This window comes from Carcharodon carcharias, chromosome 33 (genome assembly GCF_017639515.1).
Source record: "Carcharodon carcharias isolate sCarCar2 chromosome 33, sCarCar2.pri, whole genome shotgun sequence".
NCBI lineage: Eukaryota > Metazoa > Chordata > Chondrichthyes > Lamniformes > Lamnidae > Carcharodon > Carcharodon carcharias.
Genome location: NC_054499.1, coordinates 22152934 through 22180433, shown reverse-complemented (window position 1 = coordinate 22180433; position 27500 = coordinate 22152934). Strand labels below are relative to the sequence as shown.

Genomic DNA, 27500 nt, shown 5'->3' with positions numbered 1-27500 from the left:
TGAGAGAGAGAGGGAGAAAGAGTGAGAGAGAGAGACAGTGAGGAAGAGAGGTAAAGAGAGAGAGAGGGAGAGAGTGAGAGAGAGGGAGCGACACAGAGTGAGAGATGGATGGAGAGAGAGTAATAGAGAGAGGGTGACAGAGTGAGACAGAGATGGAGGGAGAGAGAGAGAGCGAGGGAGACAGAGTGAGAGAGGGAGACAGAATGAGAGAAATGAAGGGTGACAGAGTGAGAGGGAGAGAGAGAGAGCGAGGGAGACAGTGTGAAAGAGAGAGGAAGACACAGAGAGAGAGGGAAAGATAGTAATAGAGAGAGAGGGTGGCAGAGCGTGAGAGAGAGCAAAAGAGGGAGACAGACAGATATAGAGGGAGGCAGAGTCAGAGAGAGCGTGCAAGACAGTGAGAGAGATATAGGGAGACAGGATAAGAGAGAGAGACAGAGGAAGACAGAGTGAGTGAGAGAGAGAGAGATAGAGAGAGGAAGAGAGAGGGAGAGAGAGGGAGACAGAGAGAGAGAAGGAGGGACACAGGATGAGAGAGAGAGACGGAGACAGAGTAATAGAGAGAGGGTGACAGAGTGAGACAGAGAGAGAGGGAGACAGTGTGAAAGAGAGAGAGAGAGAAACAGTGTGAAAGAGAGAGAGAGGGAGACAGAGACACAGAGACAGAGAGAGAAGGAGACAGGGTGAGAGAGAGACAGAGAGACAGAGGGAGACAGAGTGAGTGAGATAGAGAGAGGAAGAGGCAGAATGAGAGAGAAAGAGAAACAGACAGTGAGAGAGAGAGAGAGACAAGAGTGAGGAAGAGAGAGAGAGAGAGGGAGAGAGAGAGTCAGACAGAGAGAGAGGGTGGGACACAGTGAGAGAGAGATGGAGACAGAGAGAGAGGGTGAGAGAGGGAGAGAGAGAGAGGGAGACAGAGAGGGAGAGAGAGAGACAGAGAGAGAGGGAGAGGGAGAGAGGGAGACAGAGAGAGAGGGAGAGAGACAGAGAGAGAGGGAGAGAGAGGGAGACAGAGAGAGAGGGAGAGAGGGAGACAGAGAGAGATGGAAAGGGAGAGAGGGAGAGAGAGAGGGAGAGAGGGAGACAGAGAGAGAGGGAGAGGGAGAGAGGGAGACAGAGAGAGGGAGACAGAGAGAGAGGGAGAGAGAAAGACAGAGAGAGAGGGAGAGAGAGAGAGACAGAGAGAGAGAGAGACAGAGAGAGAGACAGAGAGAGGGAGAGAGAGAGAGACAGAGAGAAAGAGAGGGAGAGAGGGAGACAGAGAGAGAGGAGAGAGGGAGACAGAGAGAGAGGGAGAGAGAGAGAGGGAGAGGGAGAGAGGGTGAGAGAGAGAGGGGGAGACAGAATGAGAGAGAGGGAGGGAGACAGTGACATAGAGAGAAAGAGGAAGACAGAGTGTGAGACAGAGAAAGGGAGAAAGTGTAATATTAGAAAAACACAGAATCACAGAATCACACAGTGCAGAAGAGGCCCTTCGGCCCATCGAGTCTGCACCAACACGTGAGAAACACCTGACCTACCTACCTCATCCCATTTACCAGCACTTGGCCCATAACCTTGAATGTTATGATGTGCCAAGTGCTCATCCAGGTACTTTTTAAAGGATATGAGACAACCTGCCTCCACCACCCTCCCAGGCAGCGCATTCCAGACCCTCACCACCCTCTGGGTAAAAAAGTTTTTCCTCACATCCCCCCTAAAACTCCTGCCCCTCACCTTGAACTTATGCCCCCTTGTGACTGACCCTTCAACTAAGGGGAACAAGCTGCTCCCTATCCACCCTGTCCTTGCCCCTCATAAGCTTGTACACCTCGATCAGGTCACCCCTCAGTCTTCTCTGCTCCAACAAAAACAACCCAAGTCAATCCAATGATAAAAACAAAAAAACTGCGGATGCTGGAAATCCAAAACAAAAACAGAATTACCTGGAAAAACTCAGCAGGTCTGGCAGCATCGGCGGAGAAGAAAAGAGTTGACGTTTCGAGTCCTCATGACCCTTCGACAGAACTTGAGTTCGAGTCCAGGAAAGAGCTGAAATATAAGCTGGTTTAAGGTGTGTGTGTGGGGGGCGGAGAGATAGAGAGACAGAGAGGTGGAGGGGGTTGGTGTGGTTGTAGCGACAAACAAGCAGTGATAGAAGCAGATCATCAAAAGATGTCAACAACAATAGTACAATAGAACACATAGGTGTTAAAGTTAAAGTTGGTGATATTATCTAAACGAATGTGCTAATTAAGAATGGATGGTAGGGCACTCAAGGTATAGCTCTAGTGGGTTTTTTTTTTTATTTTATATAATGGAAATAGGTGGGAAAAGGAAAATCTTTATAATTTATTGGGAAAAGAAAGAAGGGGGAAACAGAAAGGGGGTGGGGATGGGGGAGGGGACTCACGACCTAAAGTTGTTGAATTCAATATTCAGTCCGGAAGGCTGTAAAGTCCCTAGTCGGAAGATGAGGTGTTGTTCCTCCAGTTTGCGTTGGGCTTCACTGGAACAATGCAGCAAGCCAAGGACAGACATGTGGGCAAGAGAGCAGGGTGGAGTGTTAAAATGGCAAGCGACAGGGAGGTTTGGGTCATTCTTGCGGACAGACCGCAGGTGTTCTGCAAAGCGGTCGCCCAGTTTACGTTTGGTCTCTCCAATGTAGAGGAGACCACATTGGGAGCAACGAATGCAATAGACTAAGTTGGGGGAAATGCAAGTGAAATGCTGCTTCACTTGAAAGGAGTGTTTGGGTCCTTGGACGGTGAGGAGAGAGGAAGTGAAGGGGCAGGTGTTGCATCTTTTGCGTGGGCAAGGGGTTGTGCCATAGGAGGGGGTTGAGGAGTAGGGGGTGATGGAGGAGTGGACCAGGGTGTCCCGGAGGGAGCGATCCCTACGGAATGCCGATAAGGGGGGTGAAGGGAAGATGTGTTTGGTAGTGGCATCATGCTGCAGTTGGCGGAAATGGCGGAGGATGATCCTTTGAATGCGGAGGCTGGTGGGGTGATAAGTGAGGACAAGGGGGACCCTATCATGTTTCTGGGAGGGAGGAGAAGGAGTGAGGGCGGATGCGCGGGAGATGGGCCGGACACGGTTGAGGGCCCTGTCAACGACCGTGGGTGGAAAACCTCGGTTAAGGAAGAAGGAGGACATGTCAGAGGAACTGTTTTTGAATGTAGCATCATCGGAACAGATGCGACGGAGGCGAAGGAACTGAGAGAATGGGATGGAGTCCTTACAGGAAGTGGGGTGTGAGGAGCTGTAGTCGAGATAGCTGTGGGTGTCGGTGGGTTTGTAATGGATATTGGTGGACAGTCTATCACCAGAGATTGAGACAGAGAGGTCAAGGAAGGGAAGGGAAGTGTCAGAGATGGACCACGTGAAAATGATGGAGGGGTGGAGATTGGAAGCAAAATTAATAAATTTTTCCAAGTCCTGACGAGAGCATGAAGCAGCACCAAAGTAATCATCGATGTACCGGAGAAAGAGTTGTGGAAGGGGGCCGGAGTAGGACTGCAACAAGGAATGTTCCACATACCCCATAAAGAGACAGGCATAGCTGGGGCCCATGCGGGTCTGTTCCGATGATGCTACATTCAAAAACAGTTCCTCTGACATGTCCTCCTTCTTCCTTAACCGAGGTTTTCCACCCACGGTCGTTGACAGGGCCCTCAACCGTGTCCGGCCCATCTCCCGCGCATCCGCCCTCACTCCTTCTCCTCCCTCCCAGAAACATGATAGGGTCCCCCTTGTCCTCACTTATCACCCCACCAGCCTCCGCATTCAAAGGATCATCCTCCGCCATTTCCGCCAACTCCAGCATGATGCCACTACCAAACACATCTTCCCTTCACCCCCCTTATCGGCATTCCGTAGGGATCGCTCCCTCCGGGACACCCTGGTCCACTCCTCCATCACCCCCTACTCCTCAACCCCCTCCTATGGCACAACCCCTTGCCCACGCAAAAGATGCAACACCTGCCCCTTCACTTCCTCTCTCCTCACCGTCCAAGGACCCAAACACTCCTTTCAAGTGAAGCAGCATTTCACTTGCATTTCCCCCAACTTAGTCTACTGCATTCGTTGCTCCCAATGTGGTCTCCTCTACATTGGAGAGACCAAACGTAAACTGGGCGACCGCTTTGCAGAACACCTGCGGTCTGTCCGCAAGAATGACCCAAACCTCCCTGTCGCTTGCCATTTTAACACTCCACCCTGCTCTCTTGCCCACATGTCTGTCCTTGGCTTGCTGCATTGTTCCAGTGAAGCCCAACGCAAACTGGAGGAACAACACCTCATCTTCCGACTAGGGACTTTACAGCCTTCCGGACTGAATATTGAATTCAACAACTTTAGGTCGTGAGTCCCCTCCCCCATCCCCACCCCCTTTCTGTTTCCCCCTTCTTTCTTTTCCCAATAAATTATAAAGATTTTCCTTTTCCCACCTATTTCCATTATATAAAATAAAAAAAAACCCACTAGAGCTATACCTTGAGTGCCCTACCATCCATTCTTAATTAGCACATTCGTTTAGATAATATCACCAACTTTAACTTTAACACCTATGTGTTCTATTGTACTATTGTTGTTGACATCTTTTGATGATCTGCTTCTATCACTGCTTGTTTGTCGCTACAACCACACCAACCCCCTCCACCTCTCTGTCTCTCTATCTCTCCGCCCCCCACACACACACCTTAAACCAGCTTATATTTCAGCTCTTTCCTGGACTCGAACTCAAGTTCTGTCGAAGGGTCATGAGGACTCGAAACGTCAACTCTTTTCTTCTCCGCCGATGCTGCCAGACCTGCTGAGTTTTTCCAGGTAATTCTGTTTTTGTTTCCAAGTCAATCCAACCTCTCTTCATAACTTAAATGTTTCATCCCAGGCAACATCCTGGTGAATCTCCTCTGCACCCCCTCCAGTGCAATCACATCCTTCCTATAATGTGGCGACCAGAACTGCACACAGTACTCCAGCTGTGGCCTCACTAAGGTTCTATACAACTCCAACATGACCTCCCTACTTTTGTAATCTATGCTCGATTGATAAAGGCAAGTGTCCCATATGCCTTTTTCACCCACCCCACTAACATGTCCCTCCGCCTTCAGAGATCAATGGACACACACGCCAAGGTCCCTTTGTTCCTCAGAACTTCCTAGTGTCATGCCGTTCATTGAATACTTCCTTGTCAAATTACTCCTTCCAAAGTGTATCACCTCACACTTTTCAGGGTTAAATTCCATCTGCCACTTATCTGCCCATTTGACCATCCCGTCTATACCTTCCTGTAGCCCAAGACACTCAACCTCACTGTTAACCACCCGGCCAAGCTTTGTGTCATCCGCAAACTTACTAATCCTACCCCCCACATAGTCATCTATGTTGTTTATATAAGTGATGAATAATAGGGGACCCAGCACAGATCCCTGTGGTACGTCACTGGACATTGACTTCCAGTCACTAAAGCATCCTTCTGTCATCACCCTCTGTCTCCTACAACTAAGCCAATTATGAATCCACCTTATCAAATTATCCTGTATCCCATATGCATTTGCGTTCTTTATATTCTCCCATGTGGGACCTTGTCAAAGGCTTTGCTGAAATCCATTTAAACTACATAAACTGCACTACCCTCATCTACACACCTGGTCACCTCCTCTAAAAGTTCAATCAAATTTGTCAGGCATGACCTCCCTCTGACAAAACCATGCTGACTATCCCTGATCAAACCTTGCCTCTCCAAGTGGAGGTAGTTTCTCTCCTTCAGAATTTTCTCCAATAGTTTCCCTACCACTGACATGAGACTCACTGGCCTGTATTTCCCTGGCTAATCCCTACAACGCTTCTTAAATAGCGGAACCACATTAGCTGTGCTGCAGTCCTATGGTACCTTCCCCATGGCCAGAGAGGAATTAAAAATTTGGGTCAGAGTCCCTGCGATCTCCTCCCTTGCCTCCCTCAGCAGTCTGGGACACACATCATCCAGACCTGGAGATTTGTCCACTTTTAAACCTGCCAACACCTCCAATACCTTGTCATTCCTTATATCAATTTGCTCAAGAACCTCACAGTCTCTTTCCCCGAGTCCCATATCTTCATCGTCATTCTATTGGGTGAAGACGGATGTGAATTATTCATTCAATCCTCTACCGATATCATTTGGCCCCACCCATAGATTGTCCCCTTGGTCCCTAATGGGCCCTACTCTTTCCCTGGTTATCCTCTTCCCATTGATATACTTAGAGAATATCTTGGGATTGTCCCTACTTTTACCAGCCAGAGCTTTCTCATATCCCCTCTTTGCTCTCCTAATAGCTTTATTAAGCTCCACCCTGCACTTTCTGTACTCCACTAATGCCTCCGCTGATTTGCTTCCCTTGTACCTGCTAAAAGCCTCTCTTTTCCTTCTCATCCTATCCTGAAAATCTCTGGTCATCCATGGTTCTCTGGGATTGTTACTCCTTCCTATCTCCCTAGAGGGAATATGTTGAGTCTGTACCCTCCCCATTTCCTTTTTGAACCCCACCCCCCCCACTGCTCCTCTGTAGATTTCCCCACAAGTAACTGTTCCTAATCTACCTTGGCCAGCTCCTGCCTTATTTTACTAAAATCCACTCTCCCTTAATCCAAAACATATTTTTGCAACTTGTCTATTTCTTTGTCCATAACAAGCTTAAACTGTACCATGTTCTGGTCGCTATCACTGAAATGCTCCCCCACCACCACCTCAGCCAGCTGTCTGGGTTCATTCCCCAGAATTAGGTCCAGCACTGCACCGTCCCTTGTTGGACCCTCTACACATTGACCTAAAAGGTTCTCCTGTACACATTTCAAGAAATCCACTCCATCCAAGCCCTTACCACTATGTCTATCCCAATTAATTTTGGGAAAGTTGAAATCACCTAATGTAATTACCCTATTGTTATTGTTTTTACACACCTCCGTAAATTGTGCACATATTTGCTCCTCAATTTCCCGCTGACTACCTGGGGGGTCTATAATAAACACCTAACAATGTGGCTGCCCCTTTTTTATTCCTAAACTTTACCCACAAAGCTTCATTCGATGCCCCCTCCAAGATATCATCATCAAGATATAATAGAGAGAGAGAGGGAGAGAGAGAGAGAGAGAGTGAGTGAGTGAGAGAGAGAGGGAGACTGAGAGAGAGAGAGGGAGAGAGGGAGAGAGAGAGAGAGAGTGAGAGAGAGAATGAAAGAGACAGAGACAGAGAAAGAGACAGAGTGAGAGAGAGTGGGAGAGAGAGACAGTGAGAGTGGGAGAGAGAGAAAGAGACAGTGAGAGAAAGAGAGAGGAAGAAAGACAGAGAGAGACAGACAGAGAGAGAGAGGTTCACAGATTGAGAGAGAGAAAGAGAGTGGGACAGAGAGAAATAGAGAGAGGGTGACAGAGTAGGAGAGAGAGAGGGAGACAGAGTGAGAGAAAGAGAGAGAGGGAGAGACAGTGAGAGAGGGGGAGGGAGACAGTGTGAGAGAGAGATAGGGAGAAAGAATAATAGAGAGAGAGAGGGAGGGTGACACAGTGAGAGAGAGGGAGACAGAGTGAGAGAGAGAGAGAATGGGAGAGGGACAGAGAGAGAGAGAAGGAAAGAGACAGAATGACAGAGTGAGAGAGAAAAAGAGAGAGGGAGAAAGAGTGAGAGACAGAGAAAGAGACTGTGAGAGAGAGAGAAGGAGAGAGAGAGTGAGAGGTACACAGAGTAATAGAGAGAGGGTGAGAGATAGGGGGAGACATTGAGAAAAAGATAGAGAGGGAGACAGGGTGTGAGGGAGAGAGAGTAGGAGAGAGAGTGAGAGAGAGAAAGGGAGATGGGGAGACAGAGCAGGAGAGAGAGAAAGAGTGAGAGAGAGTGAGAGGGACACAGAGTTATAGAGAGAGGCTGACAGAGTGAGAGAGAGTGGGAGAGGCAGAATGAGAGAGAAGGAGACAGAATGAGAGAGAGAGAGCAGGAGGCAGAGGGAGAGAGGGAGAGAGTGAGAGAGAGAGAGAGAGAGAGAAAGAGTGGGAGCCAGACCGGCAGATAGAGGAAGAGACAGAGTGAGAGAGAGGGAGAGAGACAGAGGGAGAGAGAGGGAGACAAAGTGAGGGAGAGAGAGGGGGAGGCAGAATGAGAGACGGAAAGGGATACAGAGGGAGAGAGAGAGAGAGACAGAGGGACGGTGGGTGCGAGAGAGGCGATGAGAGAGTGAGAAAGAGGGAGAGAGGGAGTTAGTGAGATAGAGGGAGAACGATTGAGAGAGACAGTGGGAGAAAGATAGACAATGAGAGAAGGAGGGAGACAGAGTGAGAGAGAGGGAGAGGGAGGGAGACAGTGTGAGAGAGAGAGAAAAAGAGATACCGAGAGAGACGGAGAGAAAGCGACAGAGTGAGAGAGAGAGAGAGGCAGAGTGAGAAAGAGAGAGGGGGAGAGGCACAATGAGAGAGAGAGAGACAGAGAGAGAGAGGGGGAAACAGACAGAGAGAGAGCAGGAGGGAGACAGAGTGACAGAGAGGGAGAGGGAGCCAGAGTGAGAGAGAGAGCGAGAGACAGCATGAGAGTGAGAGAGAGGGAGGGAGTCAGAATGAGAGAGAGAGAGAGAGGGAGAGACACAATGAGAGAGAGAGCAGGAGACAGAATGAGAGAGAGAGAGAGTGAGAGTCAGACCGGCAGAGAGAGGGAGAGACAGAGTGAGAGACAGAGAGGGATACAGAAGGTGAGAGAGGGAGAGACAGAGTGAGAGACAGAGAGGGATACAGAGAGAGAGAGAGGGAGAGACAGAGTGAGAGACAGAGAGGGATACAGAGGGAGAGAGAGAGTGCGAGAGAGAAAGGGGGACAGAGTGAGATATGGAAAGAGGGAGACAGAGTGAGAGAGCGAGAGGTTGACAGGTTGAGAGGGAGAGGGAGACAGTGAGAGGGACGGTGGGAGCATGAGAGACGATGAGAGAGGGAGAGGGAGTTAGTGAGATAGAGGGAGAACGATTGAGAGAGACAGTGGCAGATAGAGGGAGGGAGACATTGTGAGAGAGAAAGCGAGTGAGTGAGAGAGAGTGAGAGAGAGGGAGAGAAGGAGACAGTGTGAGAGAGGGAGGGAGGGAGACAGAGTAAGAGAACGTGAGAGAGACAGGGAGACTGAGTGAGTGAGAGAGAGCGAGAGAGAAAGAGACAAGGTGAGAGAGGGAGAGAAAGAGACAGAGAGAGAGAGAGATAGAGGGAGAGAAAGAGACAGTGAGCGAGAAAGAGAAAGAGACAGAGAGAAAGAGAGAGAGAAAGTGACAGAGTGAGAGAGAGAAAGAGACAGAGTGAGAGAGAAAGAGGCAGTAAGAGAGAGAAAGAGAATGAGCGAGAGAGTGAGAGATAGAGTGAGAGAGAAAGAGTCAGAGCGAAAGAGAGAAAGAGGCAGAGTGAAAGAGAGAGAGAAAGAGACAGAGTGAGAGAGAGAGACAGTGACAGTGAAAGAGAGAGATAGAGACAGAGTGAGAGAGAAGGAGACAGAGAGAGAGAGTGTGAAACAGAGAGGGAGACAGTGACAGAGTGAGAGAGACATAGACAGTGGGGGAGTGAGAGACTGTGAGAGGTAGAGAGACTGTGAGAGAGAGAGAAGCGGACAGTGAGAGAGAGAGAGCTCGTGAGAGAGAGAGCTCGTGAGAGAGACGGTGAGAGAGAGAGAGAAATGGATGGTGGGAGAGAGAGAGAGAACAAGAGTCAATGAGAGAGAAAGGGGAGGTGAGAGAGAGGGAGATGGTGATAGAGAGAGAGAAAGATGGTGAGAGAGTGAGGGACGATGGTGAGAGAGAGAAAGTTGGTGAGAGAGAAGGGGGAGAGATGGTGAGACAGCGGGAGAGGGATGATGAGAGGGAGAGATGGTGAAAGAGAGTAAGAGAGAGTGAGAGAGAGTGATGGTGAAAGAGAGTAAGAAACTGTGAAGGAGAGGGATGGTGTGAGAATGGGAAACAGTGATAGAGTGGGAGATTTGGAGGGAGAATGAGGTGGTGAGAGAGGGAGAGGAGAAAGAGTGAGAGAGATAGATGGTGAGAGAGAGGGAGACTTTAAGAGAGGCTGTGAGAGAGAGACTGAGAGAGAGAGTGAGGGAGAAAGGAGAGAGATATGAGAGAGTGAGAGAGGAATGGTGAGAGGGAGAGGGATGGTGAGAGAGAGCAGGATGGTGAGAGAGAGAGAGGGATGGTGAGAGAGCGAGAGATGGATGGTGAGAGGGAGAGGGATGGTGAGAGAGAGAGGGATGGTGAGAGAGAGAGGGATGGTGAGAAAGAGCAGGATGGTGAGAGATAGAGAGGGATGGTGAGAGAGAGAGGGGGATGGTGAGAGAGAGAGAGAGAGGGATGGTGAGAGAGAGGGATGTTGAGAGAGAGAGGGATGGTGAGAGAGAGAGGGATGGTGAGAGAGAGAGGGATGGTGAGAGAGAGGGATGGTGAGAGAGAGAGGGATGGTGAGAGAGAGAGAGGGATGGTGAGAGAGAGAAGGATGGTGAGAGAGAGAGAGAGAGAGGGATGGTGAGAGAGAGAGTGGGATGGTGAGAGAGAGAGAGGGGAATGGTGAGAGAGAGAGACGGGGATGGTGAGAGAGAGAGAGAGGGATGGTGAGAGATAGAGAGAGGGATGGTGAGAGAGAGGGATGGTGAGAGAGAGAGGGATGGTGAGAGAGAGGGATGGTGAGAGAGAGAGGGATGGTGAGAGAGAGAGAGGGATGGTGAGAGAGAGAGAGAGAGGGGGATGGTGAGAGAGAGGGGAATGGTGAGAGAGAGAGGGATGGTGAGGGAGTGTGAGAGGGATGGTGAGAGAGAGATGGTGAGAGAGGAATGGTGAGAGAGAGAGGGATGGTGAGAGAGAGTGAGAGAGATGGTGAGAGAGATGAATGGTTAGAGAGTGAGAGGTATGGTGAGAGAGAGAGGGATGATGAGAGAGAGAGGGATGGTGAGAGAGATGGATGGTTAGCGAGTGAGAGGGATGGTGAGAGAGAGAGAGGGATGGTGAGAGAGAGAGAGGGATGGTGAGAGAGAGAGAGAGAGGGATGGTGAGAGAGATGGATGGTGAGAGAGAGAGGGATGGTGAGAGAGAGAGAGGGATGGTGAGAGAGAGAGAGGGATGGTGTGAGAGAGAGAGAGAGAGAGGGGGATGGTGAGAGAGAGGGGAATGGTGAGAGAGAGAGGGATGGTGAGGGAGTGTGAGAGGGATGGTGAGAGAGAGATGGTGAGAGAGGAATGGTGAGAGAGAGAGGGATGGTGAGAGAGAGTGAGAGAGATGGTGAGAGAGATGAATGGTTAGAGAGTGAGAGGTATGGTGAGAGAGAGAGGGATGATGAGAGAGAGAGGGATGGTGAGAGAGATGGATGGTTAGCGAGTGAGAGGGATGGTGAGAGAGAGAGAGGGATGGTGAGAGAGAGAGAGGGATGGTGAGAGAGAGAGAGAGAGGGATGGTGAGAGAGATGGATGGTGAGAGAGAGAGGGATGGTGAGAGAGATGGATAGTTAGCGAGTGAGAGGGATGGTGAGAGAGAGAGAGGGATGGTGAGAGAGAGAGATGGATGGTTAGCGAGTGAGGGATGGTGAGAGAGAGAGGGATGGTGAGAGAGAGAGAGGGATGGTGAGAGAGAGAGATGGATGGTTAGCGAGTGAGAGGGATGGTGAGAGAGAGAGGGATGGTGAGAGAGAGAGAGGGATGGTGAGAGAGAGAGGGATGTTGAGAGAGAGAGGGATGGTGAGAGAGAGAGAGGGATGGTGAGAGAGAGAGAGGGATGGTGAGAGAGAGAGGGATGGTGAGAGAGAGAGAGGGATGGTGAGAGAGAGAGAGGAATGGTGAGAGAGAGAGAGGGATGGTGAGAGAGAGAGGGATGGTGAGAGAGAGAGAGGGATGGTGAGAGAGAGGGATGGTGAGAGAGAGAGGGATGGTGAGAGAGAGAGAGGGATGGTGAGAGAGAGAGAGGGATGGTGAGAGAGAGAAGGATGGTGAGAGAGAGAGAGGGATGGTGAGAGAGAGGGATGGTGAGAGAGAGAGGGATGGTGAGAGAGAGAGAGGGATGGTGAGAGAGAGAGAGGGATGGTGAGAGAGAGGATGGTGAGAGAGAGAGAGGGATGGTGAGAGAGAGAGAGGGATGGTGAGAGAGAGAGAGGAATGGTGAGAGAGAGAGGGATGGTGAGAGAGAGAGGGATGGTGAGAGAGAGGGATTGTGAGAGAGAGAGAGAGAGAGAGGGATGGTGAGAGAGATGATGGTTAAGATGGTGAGAGAGAGAGTGGAGAGAGAGAGAGGATGGTGAGAGAGAGAGGGATGGTGAGAGAGAGAGGGATGGTGAGAGAGAGGGATTGTGAGAGAGAGAGGGATGGTGAGAGAGAGAGGGATGGTGAGAGAGATGGATGGTTAGCGAGTGAGAGGGATGGTGAGAGAGAGAGGGATGGTGAGAGAGAGAGAGGGATGGTGAGAGAGAGAGAGGGATGGTGAGAGAGAGAGAGGGATGGTGAGAGAGAGAGGGATGGTGAGAGAGAGGGATGGTGAGAGAGAGGAGGTGAGAGAGAGAGGAATGGTGAGAGAGAGAGGGATGGTGAGAGAGAGAGGGATGGTGAGAGAGAGGGATTGTGAGAGAGAGAGGGATGGTGAGAGAGAGAGGGATGGTGAGAGAGAGAGAGGGATGGTGAGAGAGAGAGGGATGGTGAGAGAGAGAGAGGAATGGTGAGAGAGAGAGAGGGATGGTGAGAGAGAGAGGGATGGTGAGAGAGAGAGAGGGATGGTGAGAGAGAGGATGGTGAGAGAGAGAGGGATGGTGAGAGAGAGAGAGGGATGGTGAGAGAGAGAGAGGGATGGTGAGAGAGAGAAGGATGGTGAGAGAGAGAGAGGATGGTGAGAGAGAGGGATGTGAGAGAGAGAGGGATGGTGAGAGAGAGAGGAGGATGGTGAGAGAGAGAGAGGGATGGTGAGAGAGAGAGAGGGATGGTGAGAGAGAGAGGGATGGTGAGAGAGAGAGAGGGATGGTGAGAGAGAGAGGGATGGTGAGAGAGAGAGAGATAGGGTTGAGAGAGAGAGGGATGGTGAGAGAGAGAGGATGGTGAGAGAGATGGATGGTTAGCGAGTGAGAGGGATGGTGAGAGAGAGAGGGATGGTGAGAGAGAGAGAGGGATGGTGAGAGAGAGAGAGGGATGGTGAGAGAGAGAGAGGGATGGTGAGAGAGAGAGGGATGGTGAGAGAGAGGGATGGTGAGAGAGAGAGGGATGGTGAGAGAGAGAGGAATGGTGAGAGAGAGAGAGGGATGGTGAGAAAGAGAGAGGGATGGTGAGAGAGTGTGTGAGAGATGTTGAGACCATGCTTTCACTGTAGTGTGCAGACTCGTGGTCTGCTCAGTGGATTCAGCAGCAATATTGCTTTTCCGAATGTCAGCCTGTGTTGATCTGAAAGCAGTGCCTCAGAGGCTCACACACCGGCCTTTGAGTTACCAGGTCATTTGTTCACCAGAGACTGGAACACTCAGTTCCAGCAGACATACTCAGTGCCAGTTGTGAGAGAGTTTTTGGTTGAGGCATTAAACTGAGTGCTGTCAGTCTCTGCAGGTGGATGGAAAATGTTGATAGCATGTTTGGAGGAGAGGGCAGGGGGGAGTTCTCCCCTGTGTTCTGTGACCGATATCTATCCTTCTACCAACATCACTAAGAACAGATAGCCTGGTCATTATCACATTCCTATTTGTGGGATCTTGCAGTGCACAAACTGGCTGCTGTGATTCGTTACATGACTTTCCTTTCCAATTCTTTAAAAAGTCATTTATGGGGTGTGGGTATCGCTGGCTGGGCCCAGCATTTATTACCCATCCCTAATTGCCCCTTGAGAAGGTGGTGGTGAGCTGCCTTCTTGAGCCGCTGCAGTCCATGTGGTGTAGGTACACCCACAGTGCTGTTAGGGAGGGAGTTCCAGGATTTTGACCCAGCGACAGTGAAGGAACGGCCGATATATTTCCAAGTCAGGATGGTGAGTGACTTGGAGGGGAACTTCCAGGTGGCGGTGTTCCCCATGTGTCTGCTGCCCTTGGTCCTTCTAGATGGGAGTGGTCGTGGGTTTGGAAGGTGATGTCTAAGGAGCCTTGGTGAGTTGCTGCAGTGCATCTTGTAGATGGTACACACACTGCTGCTACTGTGCGTCGGTGGTGGAGGGAGTGAATGTTTGTGGATGTGGTGCCAATCAAGCGGGGCTGCTTTGGTTGGTGTTGAGCTTCTTGAGTGTTGTGGGAGCTGCACTCATCCAGGCAAGTGGGGAGTATTCCATCACACTCCTGACTTGTGCCTTGTAGATGGTGGACAGGCTTTAGGGAGTCAGGAGGTGAGTTACTCATCACAGGATTTCTAGTCTCTGACCTGATCTTGTAGACACAGTATTTATTTGGCTGGTCCAGTTCAGTTTCTGGTCAATGGTAACCCCCAGGATGTTGATAGTGGGGGATTCAGCAATAGTAATGCCATTGAACATCAAGGGGCAATGGTTAGATTCTCTCTTGTTGGAGATGGTCCTGACACTTGTGTGGCATGAGTGTTACTTGGCACTTATCAGCCCAAGACTGGATATTGTCCAGGTCTTGCTGCATTTGGACATGGACTGTTTCAGTATCTACGGAGACATGAATGGTGCTGAACATTGTGCAATCATCAGCGAACATCCCCACTTCTGAACTTATGATGGAAGGAAGGTCATTGATGAAGCAGCTGAAGATGGTTGGGCCGAGGACACTACCCTGAGGAACTCCTGCAGTGATGTCCTGGAGCTGAGATGACTGACCTCCAACACCCACAACCATCTTCCTTTGTGCTGGATGTGACTCCGACCAGCAGAGCGTTTTCCCCCTGATTCCCATTGACTCCAGTTTGGCTAGGGCTCCTTGATGTCACACTCGGTCAAATGCTGCCTTGATGTCAAGGGCAGTCACTCTCACCTCATCTCGGGCATTCAGCTCTTTTGTCCATGTTTGGATCAAGGCTGTAATGAGGTCAGGAACTGAGTGACCCTGGCAGAACCCAAACTGGGCATCAGTGAGCAGGTTATTGCTAAACAAATGACACTTGATAGCCCTGTTGATCACAGAATCACAGAATTACACAATGCAGATGAGGCCCTTCGGCCCATCGAGCCTGCACCGACACATAAGAAACACCTGACCTACCTACCTAATCCCATTTACCAGCACTTGGCCCATAGCCTTGAATGTTATGACGTGCCAAGTATTCATCCAGGTACTTTTTAAAGGATGTGAGACAACCCGCCTCCACCACCCTCCCAGGCAGTGCATTCCAGACCCTCACCACCCTCTGGGTAAAAAAGCTTTTCCTCACATTCCCCTAAACCTCCTGCCCCTCACCTTGAACTTATGTCCCCTCGTGACTGACCCTTCAACTAAGGGGAACAGCTGCTCCCTATCCACCCTGTCCATGCCCCTCATAATCTTGTCCACCTCAATCAGGTCGCCCTCAGTCTTCTCTGCTCCAATGAAAACAACCCAAGTCTATCCAACCTCTCTTCATAACTTAAATGTTTCATCCCAGACAACATCCTGGTGAATCTCCTCTGCACCCCCTCCAGTGCAATCACATCCTTCCTATAATGTGGCGACCAGAACTGCACACAGTACTCCAGCTGTGGCCTCACTAAGGTTCTATACAACTCCAACATGATCTCCCTACTTTTGTAATCTATGCCTCGATTGATAAAGGCAAGTGTCCCATATGCCTTTTTCACCACCCCACTAACATGCCCCTCCTCCTTCAGAGATCAATGGACACACACGCCAAGGTCCCTTTGTTCCTCAGAACTTCCTAGTGTCATGCCGTTCATTGAATATTTCCTTGACAAATTACTCCTTCCAAAGTGTATCACCTCACACTTTTCAGGGTTATGTTCCACTTGTCACTTATCTGCCCATTTGACCATCCCATCTATATCTTCCTATAGCCCAAGACACTCAACCTCACTGTTAACCACCTGGCCAATGTTTGTGTCATCCGCAAACTTACTAATCCTAACCCCCACATAGTCATCTATGTTGTTTATATTAATGACGAATAATAGGGGACCCAGCACAGATCCCTGTGGTACGCCACTAGACACTGGATTCCAGTCACTAAAGCATCCTTCTGTCATCACCCTCTGTCTCCTACAACTAAGCCAATTTTGAACCCACCTTATCAAATTACCCTGTATCCCATGTGCATTTGCCTTCTTTATAAGTCTCCCATGTGGGACCTTGTCAAAGGCTTTGCTGAAATCCATATGAACTACATCAACTGCACTGCCCACATCTACACACCTGGTCACCTCCTCTAAAAATTCAATCAAATTTGTTAGGCATGACCTCCCTCTGACAAAACCATGCTGACTATCCCTGATCAAACCTTGCCTCTCCAAGTGGAGATAGGTTCTCTCCTTCAGAATTTTCTCCAATAGTTTCCCTACCACTGACGTGAGACTCACTGGTCTGTAGTTCCCTGGCTAATCCTTACAACCCTTCTTAAATAGTGGAACCACCTTAGCTGTTCTCCAGTCCTCTGGCACCTCCCCCGTGGCCAGAGAGGAATTAAAAATTTGGGTCAGAGCCCCTGCGATCTCCTCCCTTGCCTCCCTCAGCAGTCTGGGACACAAATCATCCAGACCTAGAGATCTGTCCACTTTTAAGCCTGTCAACACCTCCAATACCTTGTCACTTCCTATTTCAATTTGCTTAAGAACCTCGCAGTCTCTCTCTCCGAGTTCCATACCTTCATCCTCATTCTCTTGGGGGAAGACGGACGTGAAGTATTCATTCAACACTATACCGATATCCTCTGGCTCCACCCATAGATTGTCCCCTTGGTCCCTTATGGGCCCTACTCTTTCCCTGGTTATCCTCTTCCCTTTGATATACTTATAAAATATCTTGGGATTGTCCCTACTTTTACCAGCCAGAGCTTTCTCATATCCCCTCTTTGCTCTCCTAATAGCTTTATTAAGCTCCACCCTGCACTTTCTGTACTCCACTAATGCCTCCGCTGATTTGGTACCTGTTAAAAGCCTCTCTTTTCCTTCTCATCGTATCCTGAATATCTTGGAGTGCAGGAATAAAGGAGTCTTCTTCCAGTTGGATGGGCTTGGTGAGACAGCAACTGGGGTATAGTGTGCAGCTTCAGTCTCCCAGTTTGAGGGAGGAGCTGGCACAATGAAGGTTTCATTGATCCTTCGGAAGGTTGCCCTATGGTGAGAGGCTGAAAAAAAACTGGGTCTATATTCTCTGGAGTTTAGAAGAATGAGAGGCGATCATGTGATATTCTGAAGGGGTTTGACAGGGTGGATGCTGAGAGATTGTCCCCCCCTGGGCTGGGGAGTTTAGAACATGGGGAACAGTCTCAGGATAAGGGGCTGATCATTTAGGGACTAAGATGAGGAGAAATGTCTTCACTCAAAGGGTTGTGAATCTTTGGGATTCTCTCAGAGGGATTGTGGATGCTCCTTCGTTGAGTATATTTAAGGCTGGGGTAGACAGATTCTTGGTCAAGGGCAATGGGCGGGGAAGTGGAGTGGACGCCTAAGATTGGCCATGATCGTATTGACTGGCGGAGCGGGATCGATGGGCCCAGTGGTCTTCATCTGCTTCCAGCTGTTATCACTTTAAAGCCTAACGCCCCCTCCTTCCTGCTTTTGGCTGTCTGACCCGTCCACCCACAGTCCCCGGTTTCCCGAGCAGACTCCTCAACATCCAATTGGATTCTTGTCTGTCAGTCAGATGCCCTTTCACCCCCCCCCGACCCCTCCCCACCCCCTTCCGCCATCCCCAATATATTTAAAAACCAGTCAACAGAAACGCTGGGAGGGAAAGGATAAAGACTCAGTGTTTGTTCAGGCCTCGGTGGTTTATCTCATGGCCTCTTGCTCACGGCAATGCCCTGGGTGATCGAACCTCAAAGCCTGAAGAGCCTGGGGCATCCCTGGAGGTGTTGATGAGCCTCCACGGGATTTTGGGTCGGAGAAGAGGCACCGCCAAGTGTTGGCCCATCTCCAACAGGGCCCTCTGCCCCCTAGTGAGATCCTGAGGTAGGAAATGCAGTTTATTGAGTCTTCCCTTAGCTTCTGTTGACATATATGCCGCACTGACCCCCCTCTCCGCAGCTCCCACCCTCTGTAAGACGCTTTGCGAACTGCTAATGAGCAACCGACCCCATCAGCGGCGTCCGGTTCGGCCCTTGGCTGGAGGGTTGAGTCCGATTCTAGGGGCCCCGCACTTTGGGAAGGGTAGCAGTACCCGGGACAGGGTGCGGAGGAGGTTTACCCAGAATGGGAGCAGGGGTGAAGGGCTTCACTTCGTGTGGAGGGAGACTGGAGAGAGGCTGGGATTGTTCCCCTTGGAGCAGAGAAGGTTAAGGGGGGTGGATTTTAATTGAGGCGTTGGAGAGGGAGAAACTGTTTCCAGTGGTGGGAGGGTTGGTAACCAGAGGGGACACAGGTTGAAGAGAATCGGGAAGCGAACCAGAGGGGGAGATGGGGAGAATGTTTTTTTCACGCGGCGAGTGGTTGTGGATCTGGAAGGCGCTGCCTGAAAGGGTGGTGGAAGCAGATTCAATAGGAGCTTTCAAAAGGGGGGAGTTGGAGAAATAGTTGAAGGGGAATAATTGTGCAGGCTATCGGGGGGGGTGGGAAGAGCAGGCAGGGTTGGGACGAATTGGAGAGCTCTTCCAAAGAGCTGACACAAGCACGATGGGCCGAATGGCCGCTCTATGATTCTGAAATGTGAGAGGCCAAATCTGGACAGTCAGAGTGTGTGTGTGCACCACGCAGGAAGTGACTGTAGAGGTTAGAGGAGCAAGCTTATATAACAGGCCAGTGGAAAGCATGCAGTCAGCTCCATTTGTCTGTTTCCTGTGCCACTTCTGTCGAGCAGCAAGACTCTGCAAATGATGTACAGCCCTGAGAAACTTCCCCTGGCTGCTCACTGTAGAAGGAAGTCAAGTGGACAGTCACCTGGTAGCACAGAAGTTGACAACTGTTGAAAAGAGAGACATCTTGCTGAAGCTTTTCATCTTGCACTCATCAGGACAAACACAAAAATACCAAATTTCAAACAATCACAACAAATTATACCGCAGGAGAAAAGGATTTGGATTGGCTGGCAAGTCGACTGTGTTTGGCTGAGGTGTTGCCACGGAGAAAGCAACGAGGAGCTATAGACTCCCCAAGCTCCCGGGCAATTCAAAACAAGAGGCAAGGCTGGAACATATTCCTTTTGTTTGCAGAGAACGGGTCCCTGCACATGAACGTATGTCACTTCCAGCGAGTGTAAATGAGCCAGGTTACGAGCTCAACTGCTTACCTCAAACTGGTTGTTAGTGTAGCTATTAGCGCACTCAGGGCTGTTCAGAAAGTGCTGTTCAATTAGCGCACAAAAGAGCTTTGTCAACTTTTCTCTTTGGAGAAGCCTAGTCATTTATCCCTGAGGCTCCATCCACGCCATTTCAAACCGCAGGAGAGTGGCACGACCTCTGACCTTTGACTTTGCACAGGCCATTCTTGCTTCTCCAATCAGGGCAGCATGTGAGGGGCTGCTGAGATGACAGGCCTGATGGGAAGCAGCGCCCCACCCTTGCTCGCCCCCCACCCCCCCCACCGGAAGGTCAATGGGCCTACCTCCCTTATCCCGGTGCAACACCAAATGGTTCCCCGGTTTTTTGTCTCCATAACGCAACCCAACCAGGAGGAAAGATAAAGAACTTGCATTTATATAGCACCTTTGATGATCTATTAACCAATCCAGCTTGGCCTTGAATAGACTCCACGAGGTGGGTTAAAAAGGCCCTTAACCGCCCAAGAGAATTGGCATTGGTATAAACACCGTTCAGATGTTCAGGATAATTCCAAACCATCTTACTGCCAATGGATAACTTCCGAAGTATAGCTGCTGCTGTAATCCAGGAACTGTGGCAGTAACATTATGCACAGCAAGATCCCACAGACAGCAAGGTGTTAACGGTCGGGCAATCTGATTCCTTCTTTTGAGGGATGCGGGGAAAGCGTCAGCCCCAGGCTCTTGGGGAGGGGTTGGGGGGGAGGTGGAGTGGGGGGAACTCCCCTACTCTCCTTCTGACAGCAGGTCATGGGACCTTGTACAATCCGCTTGAGAGGGAAGAATGGGCACTCAGTCTCGCCCTGAAAGGCCTGGAGGTGATCCCTCAGTACTAGTGCCGCAAAACCTCCAACTTAGGTTTTGTGTTGACGTCCCCGGCTTGACCCCGTTGGCTTCTGGCTCAGGGACAACCATGGGACCGGATGACACCGCAGACTGTATCGTCTGTTGATCCCTTGGTGCGCGCAGAATAATTTGCTCACCCCCTTATTGAGTTATCTCATTTCTTTGTTGAACCCATGACCCCTCAGTTATCTTCAAGATTGGGCCTGTCCCCCTGGAGTTCAGAGGGATACGAGGTGATCCTTATTGAAACTAATAAGACTCGGAGGGGGTTGGATGTGAGGAGGATTATTTTTTCCCCTTGAGGGGGCATCTAGAACAGTTTCAGGATAAGAGGTCCTCCGCGTTGAAGACAGAGGTGAGGAGGGAACTTCTTCCCTCAGAGGGTCGTCAGTCTCTGGCTTCCTCTTCTCCGGAGAGCAGTGGAGGCTGGGTCACTGAATATATTCGAGGCTGAGATTTCTGAGTGACGAAGGAGTCAAGGGCTAAAGGGAACAGATGGTAGAGTGGAGATGAAGCTAAGAATGCATCAGCCATGATCTTATTGAAGGGTGGAACAGGCTCCGAGGGCCTGGTGGTCTACTCCTGCTCCTATTACTTATGGTCTTAAGTTCTTAGATTTACCCCTATCGTACTGCCTGCTAACTGATAAATCTCTAACCAGCCGTGGTTACAGTTCAGGGACTTTTTACCTCTTTACTCCTGAGCTATTTAGCTTCATATGTTCCTGTCTCCTCAAGCCTCGCTCCCTATGCCCTTGGCACTCTTTATATTTGGTCTGTTTTTAGTCTTTGATGGGATGTGGCTGTCGCTGGCTGGGCCAGCATTTGTTGCCCGTCCCTAATTGCCCTTGAACTGAGTGGCTGGCTCGGCCCATTTCAGAGGGGCAGTTAAGAGTCAACCGCATGGCTGTGTGGGCGTGGAGTCACATGTAGGCCAGACCGGGTAAGGACAGCAGATTTCCCTCCCGAAAGGGCATTAGTTTGTTGTTGACCTCAAGGAGACCTACAGAAACCCCCTGCTTTCTTTTGCTCTTCCAACTTTTGCCCCCAAGTGATTTACCTGGCCCTCAATATTATGTGGAACATATCGATCAGTAACAAACTATTTGGCATAACTGGTCAATGCCACCCACTGTGGGACCAGGTTCCACATTCTCCCCACTCTCTGGATAAAGACGTTTCTCCTGAACTCCCCATTGGGTTTATTAGTGACTCTCTTGTACTGATTGCCCTGAGTTCTGGTCTCCCCCTGCCAAGTGCAAGCGTCTTTTCGAGGCTTAGGAATACAGGAACAGGAGGAGGCCATTCAGCCCTTTGAGCCTACCCTGCCATTCAATGAGACCATATTTAATCTGTGACCTAACTCCATGTCCCTGCCATTGCCCCATATCCCTTAATACCTTTGGATAACAAAGAAACTAACAAGCTCAGATTTGAAATTATGATTCAGCAACAATTGTCTTCTCTGAAAGAGAGTTCCAAACTCCCTTTGTGTGTGGAAGTGTTTCCTAGTCTCTCTTCTGATAGGCCTGGCTCTCATTTTTAGATTCTGCCCTCTAGCCCTAGACTCCCTAACCAGCAGAGATAGTTTCTCTCTATCTGTTCCCCGTAATATCTTGAAAACTTTGATCAAATCACCTACTAACTGTCTAAATTCAAAGAAATACAAAATTAGTTCATCTATTCTTTCACACGGGACGTGAGCATTCCTGGTAAGTTCAGCATTTGTTACCCACCCCTAACTGCCCTTGATCTGAATCTGCTCGGCCCATTTCAGAGGGCATTTGAGAGTCGGCTACGTGGCTGTGTGGGTCTGGAGTCACGTGTAGGCCAGACCGGGTAAGGAGGGCAGATTTCCTTCCCTGAAGCGGCATTAGTGACCCAGATGGTTCACAACCAGTTTGTTCAATCTCTCTTTGTAAAGTTGACCCTTGGGTGGGGCCCGAGGTATTGAACCCAAGTTGCATTCCTGTTAGGCTAATATCTTCCTCCTGAGGTGTGTGTCCAGAGCCGCCTACAGTAACTCCAGATGTGGTCTAACTTTTTATGATTTCCATCCCTCTGTATTCTAGCCCTCTGGGTATGAAGGCCAGCGCTGTATTAGCTGTTTTGATTACTTTCTGTACCTGTTCAGGATATTTAGTGATCTGTGTACCTGGGTCCCCCAAGTTCACTGTTTCTAGCTCCCCATCATTAGTACATCACCTGACTTATCCTTTTCCGTTGCAAAATAGTTGACCTCACACTTGCCTACATTGAAATCCGTTTGCCACAGTTTTGCCCATCCACTCGCTTGATTAATAATGTTTTGTAACGTCGTGCCTCCAGAGAGGAGGCAGTGGCATTATCGGTATTGTCACTGGGCTAGAAACCCAGGGCAATGCTAGACGAGGGTAGTTAGGGATGGGCAATAAGTGCTGGGCCTAGCCATGGATACCCACATCCCCATGAGCAACTAAAAGAAAAAAAAATCTACACCTCTCGCAATATACGTACGAACATGCGAATTAGGAGCAGGATTGGCCATTCAGCCCCTCAAGTCTGCTCCGCCGTTCTATAAGATCGTGGTGGTGTCATCAGCAAATGTGGTTGTGTACCTTTCAGTTACAATATGGAGAACAGTTGAGGTTCTAACACGGATCCCCGTGGGACACCACTAGTTACATCCACCCGTCAAATCCCTCGCGAGTTTCAGAAACCTCTGTCGGGTCATCCTTCAGCCCTCTCGTCTCTAGAGCCAAGACCCCCCACCCCACCTCCACCAGCCCCCCACCCCCCCACCCCCCCAACAGCCTGTTCAGTCTTTCCTGATAGTTGTACCCTCTTCATTATGGTATCATTCTTGTACACCTTTTTTTTGAGGCAGAAAATCTTGACACTCTCGGCATCACCTACATCAACTGGCAATACGTTAGATGGTTTTTTTGTATTGTTTGTTGTTCATTTCAAGTTAATCTTACTGTCAGTGTCACATCTTTTGTGTCAGCATGTTATGAAGGGAAAATTCAATGTCAACAGATTGCATTTTGAAAGAAAATGTACCCAACATTTTTTCCTCAGTAACTGAAATTTCTAATACCCCGAATAACATTTTTTTTTCTGAAAAACAGAAACAAAATTTTAAAGGTGTGTTTCATGATTGAATTTACAAGTTGAATAATCTCTTATACCATTCGATGCCTTCCTTAAAGTTTTTGACTTCGAGGTCTCAACCTGTCTTGGAAGTGAGTTGATGTATTACCACAGAGCAGCTGAAGCGATTTTCCAGGTGCATCTGTGCATCCTGAGTGTTGCACAATGTGTAAGAATGTCTTAGTGTGTATTGGTAGGTTTCTAATTGAAGGAAGGAGGATGTGACAGCTCATCTTGTATATGTGTGTGTGCATGTGCGTGCATGGATGTATGTGTGTGCGTGTCTTTGCTTTTTCCAAGATAGACTCTAAGTTGAAGACTCAAAAGCCTTATTTTTCACATTTCAGGCAAGGCTGGTGTTTAATATGTTAAGTACTGGTTGCCAATTCACTTGTGATGTGCTTTTAGAAAACACTTGCAATGGACCCAGCTAGATTATTAGTAGCTCTCCAGGATCGCGTATTAAGAATGGGGACGGCTCTTCTCAAAGGCTAAAAGCTGAGCTCAAAATATTTCTCTCCTGAGCTGTTTTTGAGACGCACGGGGTTTATTTCATATCTTAATCGCAGAAAACTGAGCCCTATGTACACTTTCTCAGCATTTCCACAGGTGATGGTCCTTTGTTTATGTATTTCTTCCATCGCGATTGGCAGCTTAAGTGAGCAAGTTGTATACTCAACGCTCGAAAGGACAGAAGTAGAGGGGGGGTGGGGGGGGCGTTGGGGGGTGCGCTCTGGCTGCTGATAAATTGAGTGGTTTGGGGGTGGGGGCGGGGGGGAGGCGTTGGTTCGACTGCCTACCTGATCGTGGAAAGTAGACAGGTTGAGGGGAAGGTTTCCAGTGGGGCTAGGGGTAGAAGGGGCCCTCTGGTGATTTGATAGAGCTCCTCAGCAGTTCAGATCATGTTGCCCCCACCCCCACCTCCTCCAAGGCTGCTGGCTGACACCCTGACCTGGGGATTTATACCTCCACTTGGTCCTCCCAGTCCTACTGACCCCCAGAATGCCTCCCCCCTCTGCTCCAGATGGCAGGACCTGCTCCACGATTGCAACCCCCCCCGCACCCCCACCAAGACTGCACTCCCCGTGCTTGCTAACCCCACAAGAAGGTGAGAACAGAAGAAATGGGAGCAGGAGGTCCCATTGAGCCTGTTCGGCCATTCGATGAAACTGTGGCTGAACTGACTGCGGTCTCAGCTCCACTTTCCCGTCTGTCCCCCATAACTCTCGGCTCCCTTGTCGATCAGAGACCTGTCTAACTCAGCCTTGGATCTATTCAGTGATCCGGCCTCCCCTGCTCTCTGGGGGAGAGAGTTCCACAGACTCGCTACCCTCTGAGAGAGGAAATTCCTCCTCATCTCCATCTTAAATGGAAGACCCCTTATTTTTAAACTGTGCCCCCCAGTTGTAGATTCCCCCACGAGGGGAAACACCCTCTCAGCATCCAGCCTGTCAAGCTCTATGTTTCAATAAGTTCACCTCTCATCCTTCTAAACTCCAATGAGGACAGGCCCAACCTGTCCAATCTCTCCTCATCAGACAAATCCTCCATCATCCCAGGAATCTGTCGGGTGAACCTTCTCTGAGCTGCTTTTAATGCAATTTATATCCTTTCTTAAGTGAGGGGACTAAAACTGTACACAGTACTCCCGATGCGGCCTAACTAAGATGCAGTACGGCTGAAGCAATGCTCCCCTACTTTTATACTCAATTCACCTTCGCAATAAACAATCATCCTAGGTGCTCCCAGACTTTCCTCCCCAATGCTCCCTGATCTCAGGACTCAACTCCTACTGATCCCAGACCTGCTACCTAAGCCTAACCCTAAGATGCACCTCACAGTGATGTCAACCCCCCACACCCCCTGGCCCAGGGCCATCCCCAGAACTATTAATTTACTTCTCAGTTCCTGTAGCTCTCGCTCTTATTTCCTGTTACATTTCCATGCAACCATATGTCACAGAAGGAGGCCATTTGGCCTATTGTGGCTCTGCTGTTTTCCAGACCCATTCACTCCCTGTCCCATCGCCACCTGCTCCTTCCCCCATATCCCTGCAAATTTTCCCCCTTCATGTATTTCTCCAATTTCCCCCATTTTGAAAGTTCCTATTGAATCTGCTTCCACCGCCCTTTCAGGCAGCGCCTTCCAGATCCACAACAACTCGCTGTGTGAATAACAAATTCTCCTCATCTCCCCCTCTGGTTCATTTCCCGATTCTCTTCAACCTGTGTCCCCTCTGGTTACCGATCCTCCAGCCACTGGAAACAGTTTCTCCTTATTCACTCTGTCCAAACCCCTCATCATTTTGAACGCCTCGATTAAATCTCCTCCTTAACCTCCTCTGCTCCAAGGGGAACAATCCCAGTTTCTCCAGTCTCTCTCCCCATGAACTGGAGCCCCTCATCCCTGCTCCCATTCTGGGTAAATCTCCTCCGCACCCTCTCCCAAGGCTCTGACATCCTTCTTAAAGTGCAGAGTCCAGAATCGGACACAATCCTCCAGCTGAGGCCTAACCAGCGATTTATGAACGTTTAACATTGTTTCTTAGCATTTTGGCTCCCTCCCTCTGTTTATACAGCCCAGGGTTCTGTTTGTTTTTTGGCAGCAGTATCAACCTGCCCTGTCACATTCTTGTAACAGCTCTGATACCAAGTCTATTTGATTGGCACTTCATAATTGAGCCTGAACGTCCCACTCTTCCATTGCTGGTGTGTTACTAGCACAGTGTGTACAATCTACACTTAGCACTGCAGCAACTCGCCAAGGCTCCTTCGACAGCACCTTCCAAACCCACAACCACTACCATCTAGAAGGACAAGGGCAGCAGACACATGGGAACACCACCACCTGGAAGTTCCCCTCTGAGTCACTCACCATCCTGACTTGGAAATATATCGGCCGTTCCTTCACTGTCGCTGGGTCAAAATCCTGGAACTCTCTCCCTAACAGCACGGTGGGTGTACTTACACCTTCTGTGACATTTCAAGACAATGGCTCTTCATCATCTTCTCAAGGGGCAATTAGGGATGGGCATTTCACCCAGTCCTTTCCAGTGATGTCACATCTTTAAGATTGAGTAAGAGAAAATGCATTCAATTTTGCTATGTCAACTGTCACGATGTAGTTGCAGGCACTTGTCACTGGGTGGCTCCACGGAACATATTTCTGTTGTCTCTCCCAACTCTGTCACAAACTTGGGAGATAAAGCCTCATATTCATCAAACTGATTTGGCAAAAACCTCTTTATATTTAGAAAATATTTCCTTTTCACACCTTGAAGGGTTGAATTTTCGATGCTATTACTGGAGGATAATCCCCCAATCGAGTTCACTCGGCTGATTCCTGGGTTGGGGGGCGTTATCTTATGAGGGGAGGTGGACAGGCTGGGCCTGTATCCATTGGAATTTAGAAGAATGAGAGGTGATCTTACAGAAACGTATAAGATCCTGAGGGGACTTGGCTGGGTGGATGCTGAGAAGATGTTTCCTCTTGTGGGAGACACTAGAACTAGGGACACGGGTTAAAAATAAGGAGTCTCCTATTTCAGACGGAGATGAGAAGGAACGTTTTCCCTCAGAGGGTCGTGAATCTTTGGAATTCACTTCCCCAGAGAGCGGTGGAGACTGAGTCGATGAATATTTTTAAGGCCGAGGTAGATAGATTCTTGACTAACAAGGGAGTCAAAGGTTATTGGGGGGTAGGCGGGAACGTGGAGTTACGGCTACAATCAGATCAGCAGTGATCTTATTGAATAGCAGAGGAGGCTCGAGGGGCCGAATGGCCTCCTCCTGCTCCTAATTCACGCGTTTGTAATCCTACCCGGCCACTAAAGTTTGGAGGACCATATTTCAAGTGTCACACTTCCTCTGTCCCACTTTAAAGCGCTAGTTTGTCAGCGAAGTTAATAAAACTCCGAGAAGTGACATCTCAACAATCTGGGTGGGGGGGGGGGCGTTTTTAAAAAAAAAATACATCAACAAGTGGGGAGAAAAATCAGTCCTTTCCTGTTGCTTTTTCTGATCTCAGTAGCCTGTTCTCTCGAGCGGACAGCAGGAACTTACAGGATGTCACCAACCTACACAGTCCAGATCGAGCTGCACCATGAGCTCGCAGTGTTTCTGCTGTGGACCAGCCAAAAAATACCTGAGCAGCCACCCTCCGGGAACAGGTCGTGTCAGAATTTAACAGACC

General features: G+C 49.5%; 1 protein-coding gene across 4 annotated transcripts in view; it reads left to right on the top strand.

Moving 5' to 3' along the window:
- LOC121272275 (neuroligin-4, X-linked-like) overlaps window positions 1-27500 on the top strand; it is a 1033091-nt gene that overhangs the window by 344528 nt on the left and 661063 nt on the right. Inside the window, exon 2 of one of the 4 annotated variants that reach the window (XM_041178834.1) lies at window positions 12237-12248. The exons of the other annotated variants lie outside the window; for them this stretch is intronic. Coding sequence (XP_041034768.1) covers window positions 12237-12248 — 12 coding nt within the window. The remainder of the gene's footprint in view (window positions 1-12236; window positions 12249-27500) is intronic. 4 annotated transcript variants of the gene reach the window in all.